This window comes from Hyperolius riggenbachi, chromosome 2 (genome assembly GCF_040937935.1).
Source record: "Hyperolius riggenbachi isolate aHypRig1 chromosome 2, aHypRig1.pri, whole genome shotgun sequence".
NCBI lineage: Eukaryota > Metazoa > Chordata > Amphibia > Anura > Hyperoliidae > Hyperolius > Hyperolius riggenbachi.
The window spans coordinates 58,918,948-58,931,017 of record NC_090647.1 but is presented as its reverse complement, the minus strand read 5'-3'; the positions used below and the strand labels follow the sequence as shown (position 1 = coordinate 58,931,017).

The following is a 12,070-nucleotide window of genomic DNA, read 5'->3' as shown; positions in this document are numbered from 1 at the left end:
AATGCTTCTTATTTGCATATATTTTCACACACATTTTAAGTTTTACAATTTTTCGCGACAGTGGTCCATTAAAAGCAAATAAATATGGCAGCCTCCATATCCCTCTAACTACGGTGTCCTTTTTGCTGTCTAATATCTACTGGTGCAAAGTGGTATACCAAGAAAATTATTATTGCTGTATTATTTCGATTTATATAGTGCTGACATCTTCCGCAGCGCTGTACAGAGTATATATTGTCTTGTCACTTAATTGTACCTCAGAGGAGCTCACAATCTAATCCCTACCATAGTCATATGTCTATGTATGTATGGTGTAGTGTATGTATCGCAGTCTAGGGGGAAGCCAATTAACTTATCTGTATGTTTTGGGGATGTAGGAGGTAACCTGAGTGCCCAGAGGAAACCCACACAGAAAAACAATATCTAGTAGATAATGATCACTGACCTGTGTATAATGTTGGGTACACACCATGCAATTTCACGTCTGATCGCCGGGTAATCTAACGGGAAGTTGTATTGTGTGTACATGTCCAAACTGCTCCTGATCGACAACGGGATCAATAAAATTGTTCCTGTTATTGCTTGGGACCAGATCCATTTCGGAAAGAAATTGTCCAATTCCCGTCAATCGGACGGAAATTGCATCGTGTGTATTAAGCATGGCACACAACCCTCCTCCTGGATAGCTTTCCTTTGATCCTACCAATTACACTGGCAACGCCTGAAATATCCAGGCTTTTCACAAGGGGAAGATTGTCGGTATTTTCTCAGACAAAGCCAATCGGTTATCCCTGTGAAACCATTGTGTGGTGTTTAACCCGCCGCATCCCTAGAATTGCCACAATGGCACGGGACTCCAGTCACAATACCAGGCGCGGTGACAATGCCCCTTGTTCAGAGATGACGTCAGGCCGATCTGCAATGTCAACCACAAGCCCTTCATTCTCCCCAGCTGATCCGTCAGGATATCATTTGCATTCCTGTCACAACACGCTGCCTCCTGTCACACCAGACATAGCGGAAAGCCATGCAAAATATATGGATTCTTTAAATTCATTCCCTGCTGTCAGTCAAAGCATTGTCAGGTCCACATGTCTGGGTAAGGCTGGCGGTCTCCAAGGCGAGGCAGGCTGTGCAGCACATGATAGTGTAATCATATTTGCTGCATGCCATGATGTGCACAAGGAGCGGTTATGAGGAGAATACAGAACTGAACAAAGATCTGGCTTTAGCTCAGCTGAAGAGCTTATATAGCAATTGTGATCCTCAGATGGAATCCAAAACAAGCAGTTAAATGACACAAAAGGAGTCCTGTCTCTATAGCTATTCACTGTACAAAGCCCGTGCGGGCGGCTGCAATTTAAAATGTCATTTCCTGGAACGTGATTGCTGCCTTTGCGCACGCTTTATTCAAATACAAAACACAGGGATCCAATGTATCGCCATTCACGGCATTGTGTTGTTACACTGGGGGGTAATAAAAGGCTCGTTTTAGATTTGCATATCGTTGAATGTTCAAACTACTGACGCATCACAAGAACGTGATTGTACCGTGGGGGGGGGGGGGTGAATTTATGACATGAGTGGATCAGGATGATATTTCTGCACACAAGTCTTAAAGGAGAACTGTAGTGAGAGGTATATGGAGGCTGTCATATTTATTTCCTTTTAAGCAATACCAGTTGCCTGGCGGCCCTGCTGATCTATTTGGTTGAAGTAGTGGCTGCATCACACCAGAAACAAGCATGCAGCTAATCTTGTCATATCTGTCAAAAAAATTGTCAGAAAAACCTGATCTGCTGCATGCTTGTTCAGGGGTTATGGCTGAAAATATTAGAGGCAGAGGATCAGCAGGATAGCCAGACAACTGGTATAGCTTAAATGGAAATATATATGGCAGCCTCCATATACCTCTCTCTTCAGTTCTCCTTTAACCTCCCTGCTGGTTATCCCGAGCTCAGCTCGGGGTAACCTGCCGCGGAGGATTCCTCAGGCCCTGCTGGGCCGATTTGCATAATTTTTTTTTGTTCCACGCAGCTAGCACTTTGCTAGCTGCGTGTAACTTACAATAGCCGCCGCTCCGCGCCGATTCGCCGCATCAGAGGGTGCCCCCCCCGAGACCCGTGCGCTGCCTGGCCAATCAGTGCCAGGCAGCGTCGAGGGGTGGTTCGGGACTCCCTCTGACGTCATCGCGCCCGTCGCCATGGCGACGGGGGAAGCCCTCCTGGAAATCCCGTTCAGAACAGGATTTCCGGATGGGTATATGCGCCGGCGGCGATCGGCGCATTCGGGGGGACACCGCAGGGAGGGGGGGGGGGGGGGAAGCATGTAGCTAGCGCTAGGCTAGCTACATACTAAGAAAAAAAAAATGCCAAAAAACACCCTCCCTGCCGTGCGCAGCAATTTTTTATAACGGCAGGGAGGTTAAAGAAAACCTAAAGTGAGGGGGATGTGGAGGCTGCCATATTTGATTTCCCTTTATACAATACCAGTTGCCTGGCAGCCCTGCTGATCTCTTTGACTGCAGAAGTGCACCTGAAACAATCAGGGGGGGGGGGGGGGCGTAACTACAAATCATGCCCACCCCTCCCCCAATATTGTGCCCTTTCCCTTGCCTCTTTATCGCAGTTGTTATGCCCCTGGAAACAAGCATGCAGCTTATCAGATGAGACTTGGGTCAGAAACATCTGATCTGCATGCCTGTTTAGGGTTTACAGCTATAAGTATTAAAGAGAGCCTTAGGGCCCGTTCTCACCTGAACGGGAATCGCGCAATTCCCGCTCACGGCAAACCGCTAGCGGTTTAGCAAAAAACGCTACACAACGTAGCGAGTGGCAGTGTTCTCACTGCCACTGTTGCAGTTAGCGATAACCGCAACCGCGCTGCATGCGGCGGTTTGCCGGCGACGAGCGTTCCGCGATTAGCGATCGTGATTGGCGTGCAAAGCACGCTAATCGCGATCGCTCCAAAACTGCCGCAATGTCCAGTGACTTTTCCGTGCTAATCGCGGGAAAATCACTCACGCAAAACGCCGGCGGTAATCGCCGGCATTCTGCGATTATAAGTGTGAACGGGCCCTAAAGCCTATGTACATACTTACCTGGGCTTCCTCCAGCCCCCTGAGGCGTGTGGGCTCCCTCGCCGTCCGTTCTGTTCCACTGTGAAGGAGAATCGCATAGGATTTTGCTTGTAGTGTGTGGACAACTTTCAAATCAACCACACTGATTACCCAATAAAGCCAATCCCTTAAAGGGACTCCGAACACCTCTCATGGGCTTGCCTTTAAGCCAGACGACTTCCAACAAAGTCGTGCTATGACCCCCTCTGGAGGAGCCTCTTGCAATGGCCATGCGTGTCACTTCCTCTTCCTGCTTCATTCAGTGATGCACTTCTCTAACAGAGAAGACAGGGGTGACCCGGAAGTTATAACATAGCCAAGATGGCAGCCGCGATTATTAAATTGAACGAAAACTATTTGGTTCAGGCATCAAATGAAAGAGGAGAGCACAAGCTACAGAAAGGTATGCATCTTTAAGTACTTTGCAGTACTGGTCGGTGTCTTAAAAGCATGCCCATGAGAGGTGCTCGGAGTCCCTTTAAAGGAAAAATCCGAGCTTGAAAAAAAACAAAAAACTACTAATCTACTTACCTGGTGCTTCCTCCAGCCCCTGGCAGCTCATGTGTCCCTTGCCACTCCCCGCCAGTAGTTCGAGGTCCCCTCCGATTCAGACCAGTATCTTCTGTGCCTACGCCAGCAACCATGCTCACATAGCCAGGAGAGTTGGTTCTGCCCAAGCACAGTACTGTGCAGAACGCACCCGGCAACGGGAACGCAGAGCTTGTGCAGGTGCAGAAGATGCCGACCTGGTGAGGAGCGGAGCTGCGGCGAAGGATTGGTAGGCTTCCAAGGGCCTGGGAAGCGCCGGGTAAGTAGATCTTCCCTTTAATCGCTTGATGGAAAAATCAATTATAGTATGGCTACCTTTACAGACACAGAATCAGCAGGACAGCCAGGCAACTGGTATTGTTGAAAGCGGACCTGAACTCAGAACTTCCTCTCTGCTCTAAAAGATAAGCAGCAGCACAATAACCTTTAAATAAAAACATTTCTTTGTTACAGCTGATAGAAATCCTGCAATAAATCTTTGGTGTGTCTACTTCCTGCTTTCATGGAAGCAGACATAGGTGCTCTGCAGATGCAGCCAGCTGACGCAGCTGAGAGATCAAATTACAGTTGTGATTAGTCACAGATGAGGGGAAACATGACTAAACGCACAGGGTGGATTTCTCTGTTTTCCTTAAAAATTGTCAGCCTCCATATCCCTCTCACTTCAGAGTCCTGCCTGCCCACACTGCAGATGGGGCAGTTAGTATTCTCCCATCGTGTGTAGACATACAAGCTTTAGCATGTAGGATCGGTGAGACACAGGCAATGCATGCTGGTACTTGTAGTATTCCCTTTTCATTCCATTTCCAGTCAGTAATGCAGAACCCCATTCTATGATTTTTGCCTATTTGCTTTAACTTTAAATAATATGAAGTTATATAAAAGTGACTGGGAGCAATTAAAAACAAAACCTAGAACAATACAGTTAATTCTGTCACAGCAATATGTAGGCCTATCCAATTTGCTTTGCATTAACTGCTATTGTTATGGTTGTTCTATTGATAAGGAGCAGTTACACAGTATCCATGGCGAATGCATGTCTGATGGCTGCCTACAGGACAATGCATTGACAGCTTGGCACGTAGCAGCCACTGACCTGGACACAAGGGCTGGGCTACGCAGTACAGCTCAGCCCCACATATGAAAGGTCGGCCAGCGGACCCCACATCTGGAAGGTCGGCCAGGAGACCCATCACTACAACTGGCAGCACAGCGGGGGCATCATGGCTGCTATTGTAAAATACCAGATAATCTAGCAGAATGAAGCACACGCCTCCTCTGTACAAGAACGCAAAGCCCACCGCCCAGAGCAACCCCTGCCAAATCTACACACGCTGCACAGCTTCCACACAAGCTCTGTGCAAAGACGCAGATTACAGAATGATGATACGCTATATCTCCTGGCATTGTCCTTACAGCAAGGCGCTAGCTGAAAATGTCATTCTGGCGCAGTCTCTCTATCCAGTGGAGTCCTCAGCAGAGCCACTGTCAGTCAGCTGTGTTGTACGGTACCAGCAATCTCCATCACAGGACTGATCCCCACACCACACAACCACCATCACCCCATATCCACAGGCCTACGAATAACAGCATGAGCTCATCTCAAAGAGATCTGTGACCTTTAGGACTGGAGGCTCGCCACACACTCCAGCCTGAGTGTTATTGGAAGAGTGAGATGAAAGAAAAACAATTGTCTAACACCCCATCCCCCCCCCCCCCCCCAAAAAAAAAAACCTGATGAGTCATGGTGTCCCCCCAAGCAGGGGTGTAACTACAATTCATGGGGACCCCCAGCAAAACTGATGGGCCCCCCCAAATTTTCACACCCCTTCCCTTGCCTCCCTTGGTGCCCTTCATCTGCCCAAAGCGGCACAGATAATTTGGGCGCACCATGTGGCTAAAGCGGTGCTCAGACAGTTAGGCCCGGTTCACACTTGCGGTGGCCCTCCGGAATCGCCGTGCCGGAGCCGCACCGCTTGCAGAATGGACGGAACGGACGCACGGCATAGCAATGAAAGCCTATGCGTCCGTTCACATGCGTCCGTTCTGCCGAACCGGAGCCGGACCGGATCCGGGCCGGATCCGGACTCCGGCCTCCGTTCCAACATGCGCTATTTTTTCATCCGGCTCCTCCGGCAGCCGTATCCGGGGCGGAGCCGGACTGCACCATCCGGCCAATACAAACCAATGGGAACCGGAGAGCGCACAACACACTGGCTGAGAAATCCGGATGTTCTACCCCACTTCCTATGGGGATTGTTGCGGCGATATTGGATGGGGACACATGGGCAAGCATTTTGGAGTGGAGCAGCACAGCTGGATCCGGATCCGGAGATGTTGGCAGCATGTCGGAGGTGGAGGTGAGTGCTAAACAGCAGAGGGCCTGATTCCACAGGTCCCCCTTCTGCTGACCTCCCAGACCCCAACATTTTTTTTGTTTTTAACGAACTTTTGCCAAACGGATCCGGATCGCATCCTGATGGACACCTGATGCAACCTGACCGGATCCGGATCGGATCCGGATCAGAACCGTACGGTTCCGATCCGGATCCGGTCCGGATCCGGTCAGGTCATCCGGTCCGTTTGGCAAACAACCGCTAATGTGAACCGGGCCTAATTTGGGCCCTGTCCAAAGACGGAGCCCAAAATACTTTAAGGGTCCATTCACACCTAAGTGATTAGCGGGCGCTAGTGCTTTGCTACCCTATGGCAGTGTTCTCACTGCCGCAATTGGCGCCGTTCCCGGGCATTTTGTGATTAGCGCCAATTGCAAACGTGTTACCTGCAGCGACCGCGGTACAGTGCTTATGAAGCACTAATCGCGGTAAAATCACTAGAGCTGAACGCTAGCGTTTGGCGATTTTAAGTGTGAATGGGCCCTAAAAAGAGCATAATTTGGCCTCCAGCAATAGCTGGCCTCCAAATTAAAACTGGCCACTAACGGTCCAATTTCTAGCAAAAAAATCGTTCAAGCGATCAGAAATTCTGATCAGATTGGTTATAAATAATCTCAGTTGATGGGCACAATCAATAATAACGATTATGAAAAAAAAATGTCGTCCGATTGAATTTTCGTCGAACCAAAATTTGGATTTTCTTGTTGGTCGTGATAGATAGGAACAATGATTGGTTAGTTGATGGTGTAATGAACGATTTTTCGTCCGATCAGAATTTCTGATCGAACGATTTTACGCTACAAATTGGACCGTTAGTGGCCACCTTAAGTCTTTCCCCTGAGTCCAATGTGACCTGGAGAGGAAATAGTAATTACTGCCGCCGGGACGTTTGCATGAGGAGGGTGAGACGTTTTTCGGCTTCACCCTGGGTCCAGATCTCCCGCCGCCATTTTTGCATGTATGTAGTGGATGAAGGTAAGGTTAGTAGTTGGGGGCCCCCCACACCTCTGAGCCCCCCTGCAATCGCAGGGGCTGCTCCTCTATAGTTTTGTCCCTGCTTCCAAGTACAGTATTCCTGATTTAAGCTCAGATGACATCTGGAGGCATTGCATACACTCCCTGCTGACGGAGCTTGCACAGCCTTATTACATGGAAGACGGATATAACACGTGAAAAACATTGTTTTTAGCACCTAATAAAAGCTCTGCATATTGGTTCATTAGAAGGTTAATTGCACATTAATGCTGCTGTTAATCTTTTTATACTATCTGGCACCTCCTTACCTCTCCCTTTACATGACTTGACTTGTACCCTGCCATACTAGGTTCAGATTTAAGGCAGAGCCTTGGAATGGTTTTAATTTAAAAGTGCTTAGCTAATGTCAGAAATGGATCAAGATGAATTGCGGCCCTAGCCAAGATAGCAGTTTTTGCCCACCGCTAATGGTCATCTGGCTGTTTTTTTTTTTAGTAAAATTTGGTGGGTGCTAGCATCTACCAGGCCCCTAATCTCTCTCAGGGCCCTAGGCAACTGCCTAGGCTTGTCTTGTGGATGAACCAGAACTGGCTAATGTGTTTGTATGGGCTAGTTCACACCATAGCGATGGGATTTTTTTTTCCCCCCAAACATGGGTCCTGCAGCATTTAGGGGTGGTGACACCTCAATGTAAAATATAGCAAAAACTGTACAACTGCTGAACAGAGTGATTTTCAAAGCATATTTTGCCAAGAGTTGTTCACTTCCAGGTGAAAGTGTACTTCCTGTTTGGCCAAAAGAACTACAAAATCACTGAACGCAATGCTCCAAAATCGCTAGGCATAAATAGGAAATCGTTGGGCATTACCGGGAATTGCTGCTGCAAATTGCTACAAGTGCTAAGCATTTGCGATTACGCTTAGCGATTTTTTTGTGTGAACTGGCCCTTAAAACAACCGTTTTTCAAGTATGGCACACCCTTTCCATTGCGTCAGAGTGAGGGCCCTTTCACCCCGGCTGCGTTTCCATTTCGGTATGCGATTTTCTAAACACAAATACAGTAAAGTTACAATTGAAATCGTGGGAATGCATTCATACTGAACGCATTTGCGGTTTTCTAAAAAGACAATCGTAGTTCTGCTGCATTTTTCCTGCGTTTCAATTGAGGCTAACATAGTGAAAATCACACTTTGTGCTTTTGCGATTGCATTTCTTGGTGTGAAAGAGCCTTTAAAGAGACTCTGTAACAAAATTTTCAGCCTTATTTCTTCTATCCTATAAATTCCTATACCTGTTCTAATGTGCTCTGGCTTACTGCAGCCTTTCCTAGTTGCATAGTGGCTGTGTTATCTCTGTACATAATCTAATCTTGTCTCTTCTGTCGGGCTCAGGCACTCAGACTGGAATGTGCTGGTCTGCTTGTGATAGGATAGAAGCTATACACACCCTCTCCATGCCCCATCCAGGCTCTGTATGACTCACACACTGAGCTACTCTCAGCCTATTACATGCTGTTAGCAGCCATGTCTTTTGTTTGTAAACACTGCCTAAAACTGGCAATTACAATCCAGGATTGCAGCAGGGAGTGGCAGAAACAGCACAGAGGGGCCCCGGAGAACATAATGAATAGAACGGTATGCTTTTTATTGTAAGAATTTTAGAGTACAGATTCTCTTTAAGCCAGCCATATGCACATTGATTTAGTTTCGATTTCTATTCGATCGATCAATCAATAGTTGTATTGTCTGTTGATCAGAATGAATCATTGCAGTCCCGCACACTGTAATCGATTCGTAGCTGATTCGGAAGTGATGACTAACAGTGCAGTAAAGATCAGAGCACGTGCGTCCAAATCCCGTCAAAACAGGAAAAGGTCAAGAGGATTCAAGGGCCCCTCAGAAATTTTTCAGCTTAAAGGAGAAAATGTATCTTCAGTTTTACACTCAATGACAATCGTTTTTAGTTGACTGAACACACACAGTTAAGGGGCCTACATACGCTCAATCTTGATTGGCTAATTTTACCACTCCCATTTGGTATGAGGATCAACTGTTTTTTGACTGCTTTGAACGGATGGCACAGGTAAGCTCTCATACAGCATGATGTGTTCAAATTGCCTAATCAAGATTGGATGTGTGTACCCCCCTTTAGATTCACTTTGATGGCAGGATTGAATGAGCTTGACCGAATGGCAAAGTTAAACCATGTATGGCCAGCTGTATTTTATTGGCTTTTTTATGCCCCCCCTTTTCCGCAATTCTGTTACAGGCTGAAACCCCATACCCCTATTGACAGATCAGACCACCAGGAATGGTATGGGACACATACTTTTCCTGCATATTCTCCCAGTTGTCTGTAGGCAGCTTATGCAAGCCTAGACGTCTGTCCATCCTTCTCTTTCTCAGTCATCTTCAGAATTCGCCAATCATCTATGGTGGACAGGCATCTGATGTGACGCAAATGCAGCAGCAATGGGAAATATAGGTCTTTCCCTTTCCTATGAAGACAAAGGCCCCCTTGGCAGAGGAGCACAATAAGCTGCATCTCCAACAGGCACAAGTGCTCATAACTGCCTGTGTATTAGCTCATCTATAGCCCGATTATTAGAAGAAATGCTCAGTGCCAGTTGCTGAATGGCTGGTTAGGCATCTCCAACAGATACAAATGCTCATTATTGCCTAAATATTAACCCCTATATAGCCTGATTATTGAAAGAAAACGCTCAATACTAGCAGGTGGATGCCTGGTTGGGCATCTCCAACTGGCACAATTGCTCATTATTGAATGAGTATTAACTCCTATATAGCCTGACTATTGAAAGAAATGCTCAGTGCCAGTGGTTGAATGCCTGGTCAACCATCTCTAACTGGCACAATTGCTTATTAATGCCTAAGTATAGCCTGATTATTACAAGAAATGCTCGATACCAGTAGGTGGATGGCTGATCAGGCATCTCCAACTGGCACAATCGCTATTATTGCCTAAGTATTAACCTCTATATAGCCTGATTATTACAATAATTGCTCAATGTCAGTGCATGGGTGGCTGGTCAGGCATCTCCAACTGGCACAAGTGTTCATTATTGCCCAAGTATTAACCCCTATATGGCCTGATTATTGAAATAAATACTCAGTGCCAGTTGCTGAATGGCTGGTCAGGCATCTCCAACAGATACAAGTGCTCATTATTGCCTCAATATTAACCCCCATATAGCCAGATTATCGCAAGAAATGCTCAGTGCTAGTTGCTAGGTGGTTGGTCAGGCATGAGTATTGGTAAATGTCTGCAGTGACATAGCTGATTTGGGCGCAGCATCCTTTGTCTCCGCTTACCTGCGGCTCCAGCAGCCAGTCCCCCTGTGCGCTGTCCGCCCCCTCCCGGTACAGGAAGGCAGAGTAGACGGGGATCTTGTGCTGGGGGCTGTACAGGGTGGCGAAGTGCTTGTCCCCCTGGTACCTCTGGCAGATCCTGGCATGCGAGGGGTCGCTGAAGCCCTGCGGGGGGCTGCCCTGGTGGAAGAAGTCATTGCACTCCGCGAAGCCCTCCTCAGCCTCCTGCAGCAGCCGAGCATGGAGCAGGCACGGCAGAGCCGCCAGGAACAGCATTAGCAGCGCCCTCATCTTCCTCCTCCCGTATGACTGCTACCTGGTGGCCAGAGAGCCTACAGCCGAGGAGGACACAGGAATCTGGGAGGAGGAGGAGGGAGAAGCCGCTCCCCTCCCCAGCATACGGAATGGAAGCAGCCTGCTGCAGTGTCAGCCTGACTGCCTGCAGGGGCGCAAGGCGTGCTGGGAGATCCCTCCCTACTGCTCACTACTAATGGGATGCAGCCTGTCACTCCTTTACCAGGCAAGCCTCCTGCTGGTACCAGGGAGTATCTGTCCTATGCTGGTGCACCAGGGACCTCTCCCAATCTCTGTCACTCCTTTACCAGGCAAGCCTCCTGCTGGTACCAGGGGAGTATCTGTCCTATGCTGGTGCACCAGGGACCTCTCCCAATCTCTGTCACTCCTTTACCAGGCAAGCCTCCTGCTGGTACCAGGGGAGTATCTGTCCTATGCTGGTGCACCAGGGACCTCTCCCAATCTCTGTCACTCCTTTACCAGGCAAGCCTCCTGCTGGTACCAGGGGGCATCTGTCCTATGCTGGTGCACCAGGGACCTCTCCCAATCCCTGTCACTCCTTTACCAGGCAAGCCTCCTGCTGGTACCAGGGGGCATCTGTCCTATGCTGGTGCACCAGGGACCTCTCCCAATCCCTGTCACTCCTTTACCAGGCAAGCCTCCTGCTGGTACCAGGGGAGTATCTGTCCTATGCTGGTGCACCAGGGACCTCTCCCCAATTTCTGTCACTTCTTTACCAGGCACACCTCCTGCTGGTACCAGGGGGCATCTGTCCTATGCTGGTGCACCAGGGACCTCTCCCAATCCCTGTCACTCCTTTACCAGGCAAGCCTCCTGCTGGTACCAGGGGAGTATCTGTCCTATGCTGGTGCACCAGGGACCTCTCCCCAATTTCTGTCACTTCTTTACCAGGCACACCTCCTGCTGGTGCCAGGGGGGCATCTGACCTTCCATGCTGGTGCACCAGGGACCTCTCCCCAATCCGTTACTTTTTTACAGGCAAGCCTCCTGCTGGTGCCAGGGGTCATCTGTTCCTTACCAGACCCCTCTGTGCCAGGGTCATGTCCTCTCCAGTATCAGGACCTGCCTTACCAGACCCCTCTGTGCCAGGGCCATGCCCTCTCTACTATCAGGACCTGCCTTACTAGACCCCTATGTGCCAGGGCCATGTCTTTTCATATCAGGACCTGCCTTACCAGACCCCTCTGTGCCAGGGTCATGCCTCTCTAATATCAGGACCTGCCTTACCAGACCCCTTGGTGCCAGGGTCATGCCCTCTCCAGCATCAGGACCTGCCTTACTAGACCCCTCTGTGCCAGGGCCATGTCCTCTCAATATCAGGACCTGCCTTACCAGACCCTTTGGTGGCAGGGTCATGCCCTCTCCAGCATCAGGACCTGCCTTACCAG

At 48.8% G+C, this 12,070-nt stretch overlaps 1 protein-coding gene across 1 annotated transcript in view; it reads right to left on the bottom strand.

Annotated features, from left to right (window-relative positions):
- ENDOD1 (endonuclease domain containing 1) overlaps positions 1–10,786 on the bottom strand; it is a 36,466-nt gene extending 25,680 nt beyond the window's left edge. Inside the window, exon 1 of the mRNA XM_068266834.1 lies at positions 10,371–10,786. Coding sequence (XP_068122935.1) covers positions 10,371–10,658 — 288 coding nt within the window. The 5' untranslated portion in view covers positions 10,659–10,786. The remainder of the gene's footprint in view (positions 1–10,370) is intronic.
- Between the last annotated feature and the right edge of the window lie 1,284 nt (positions 10,787–12,070).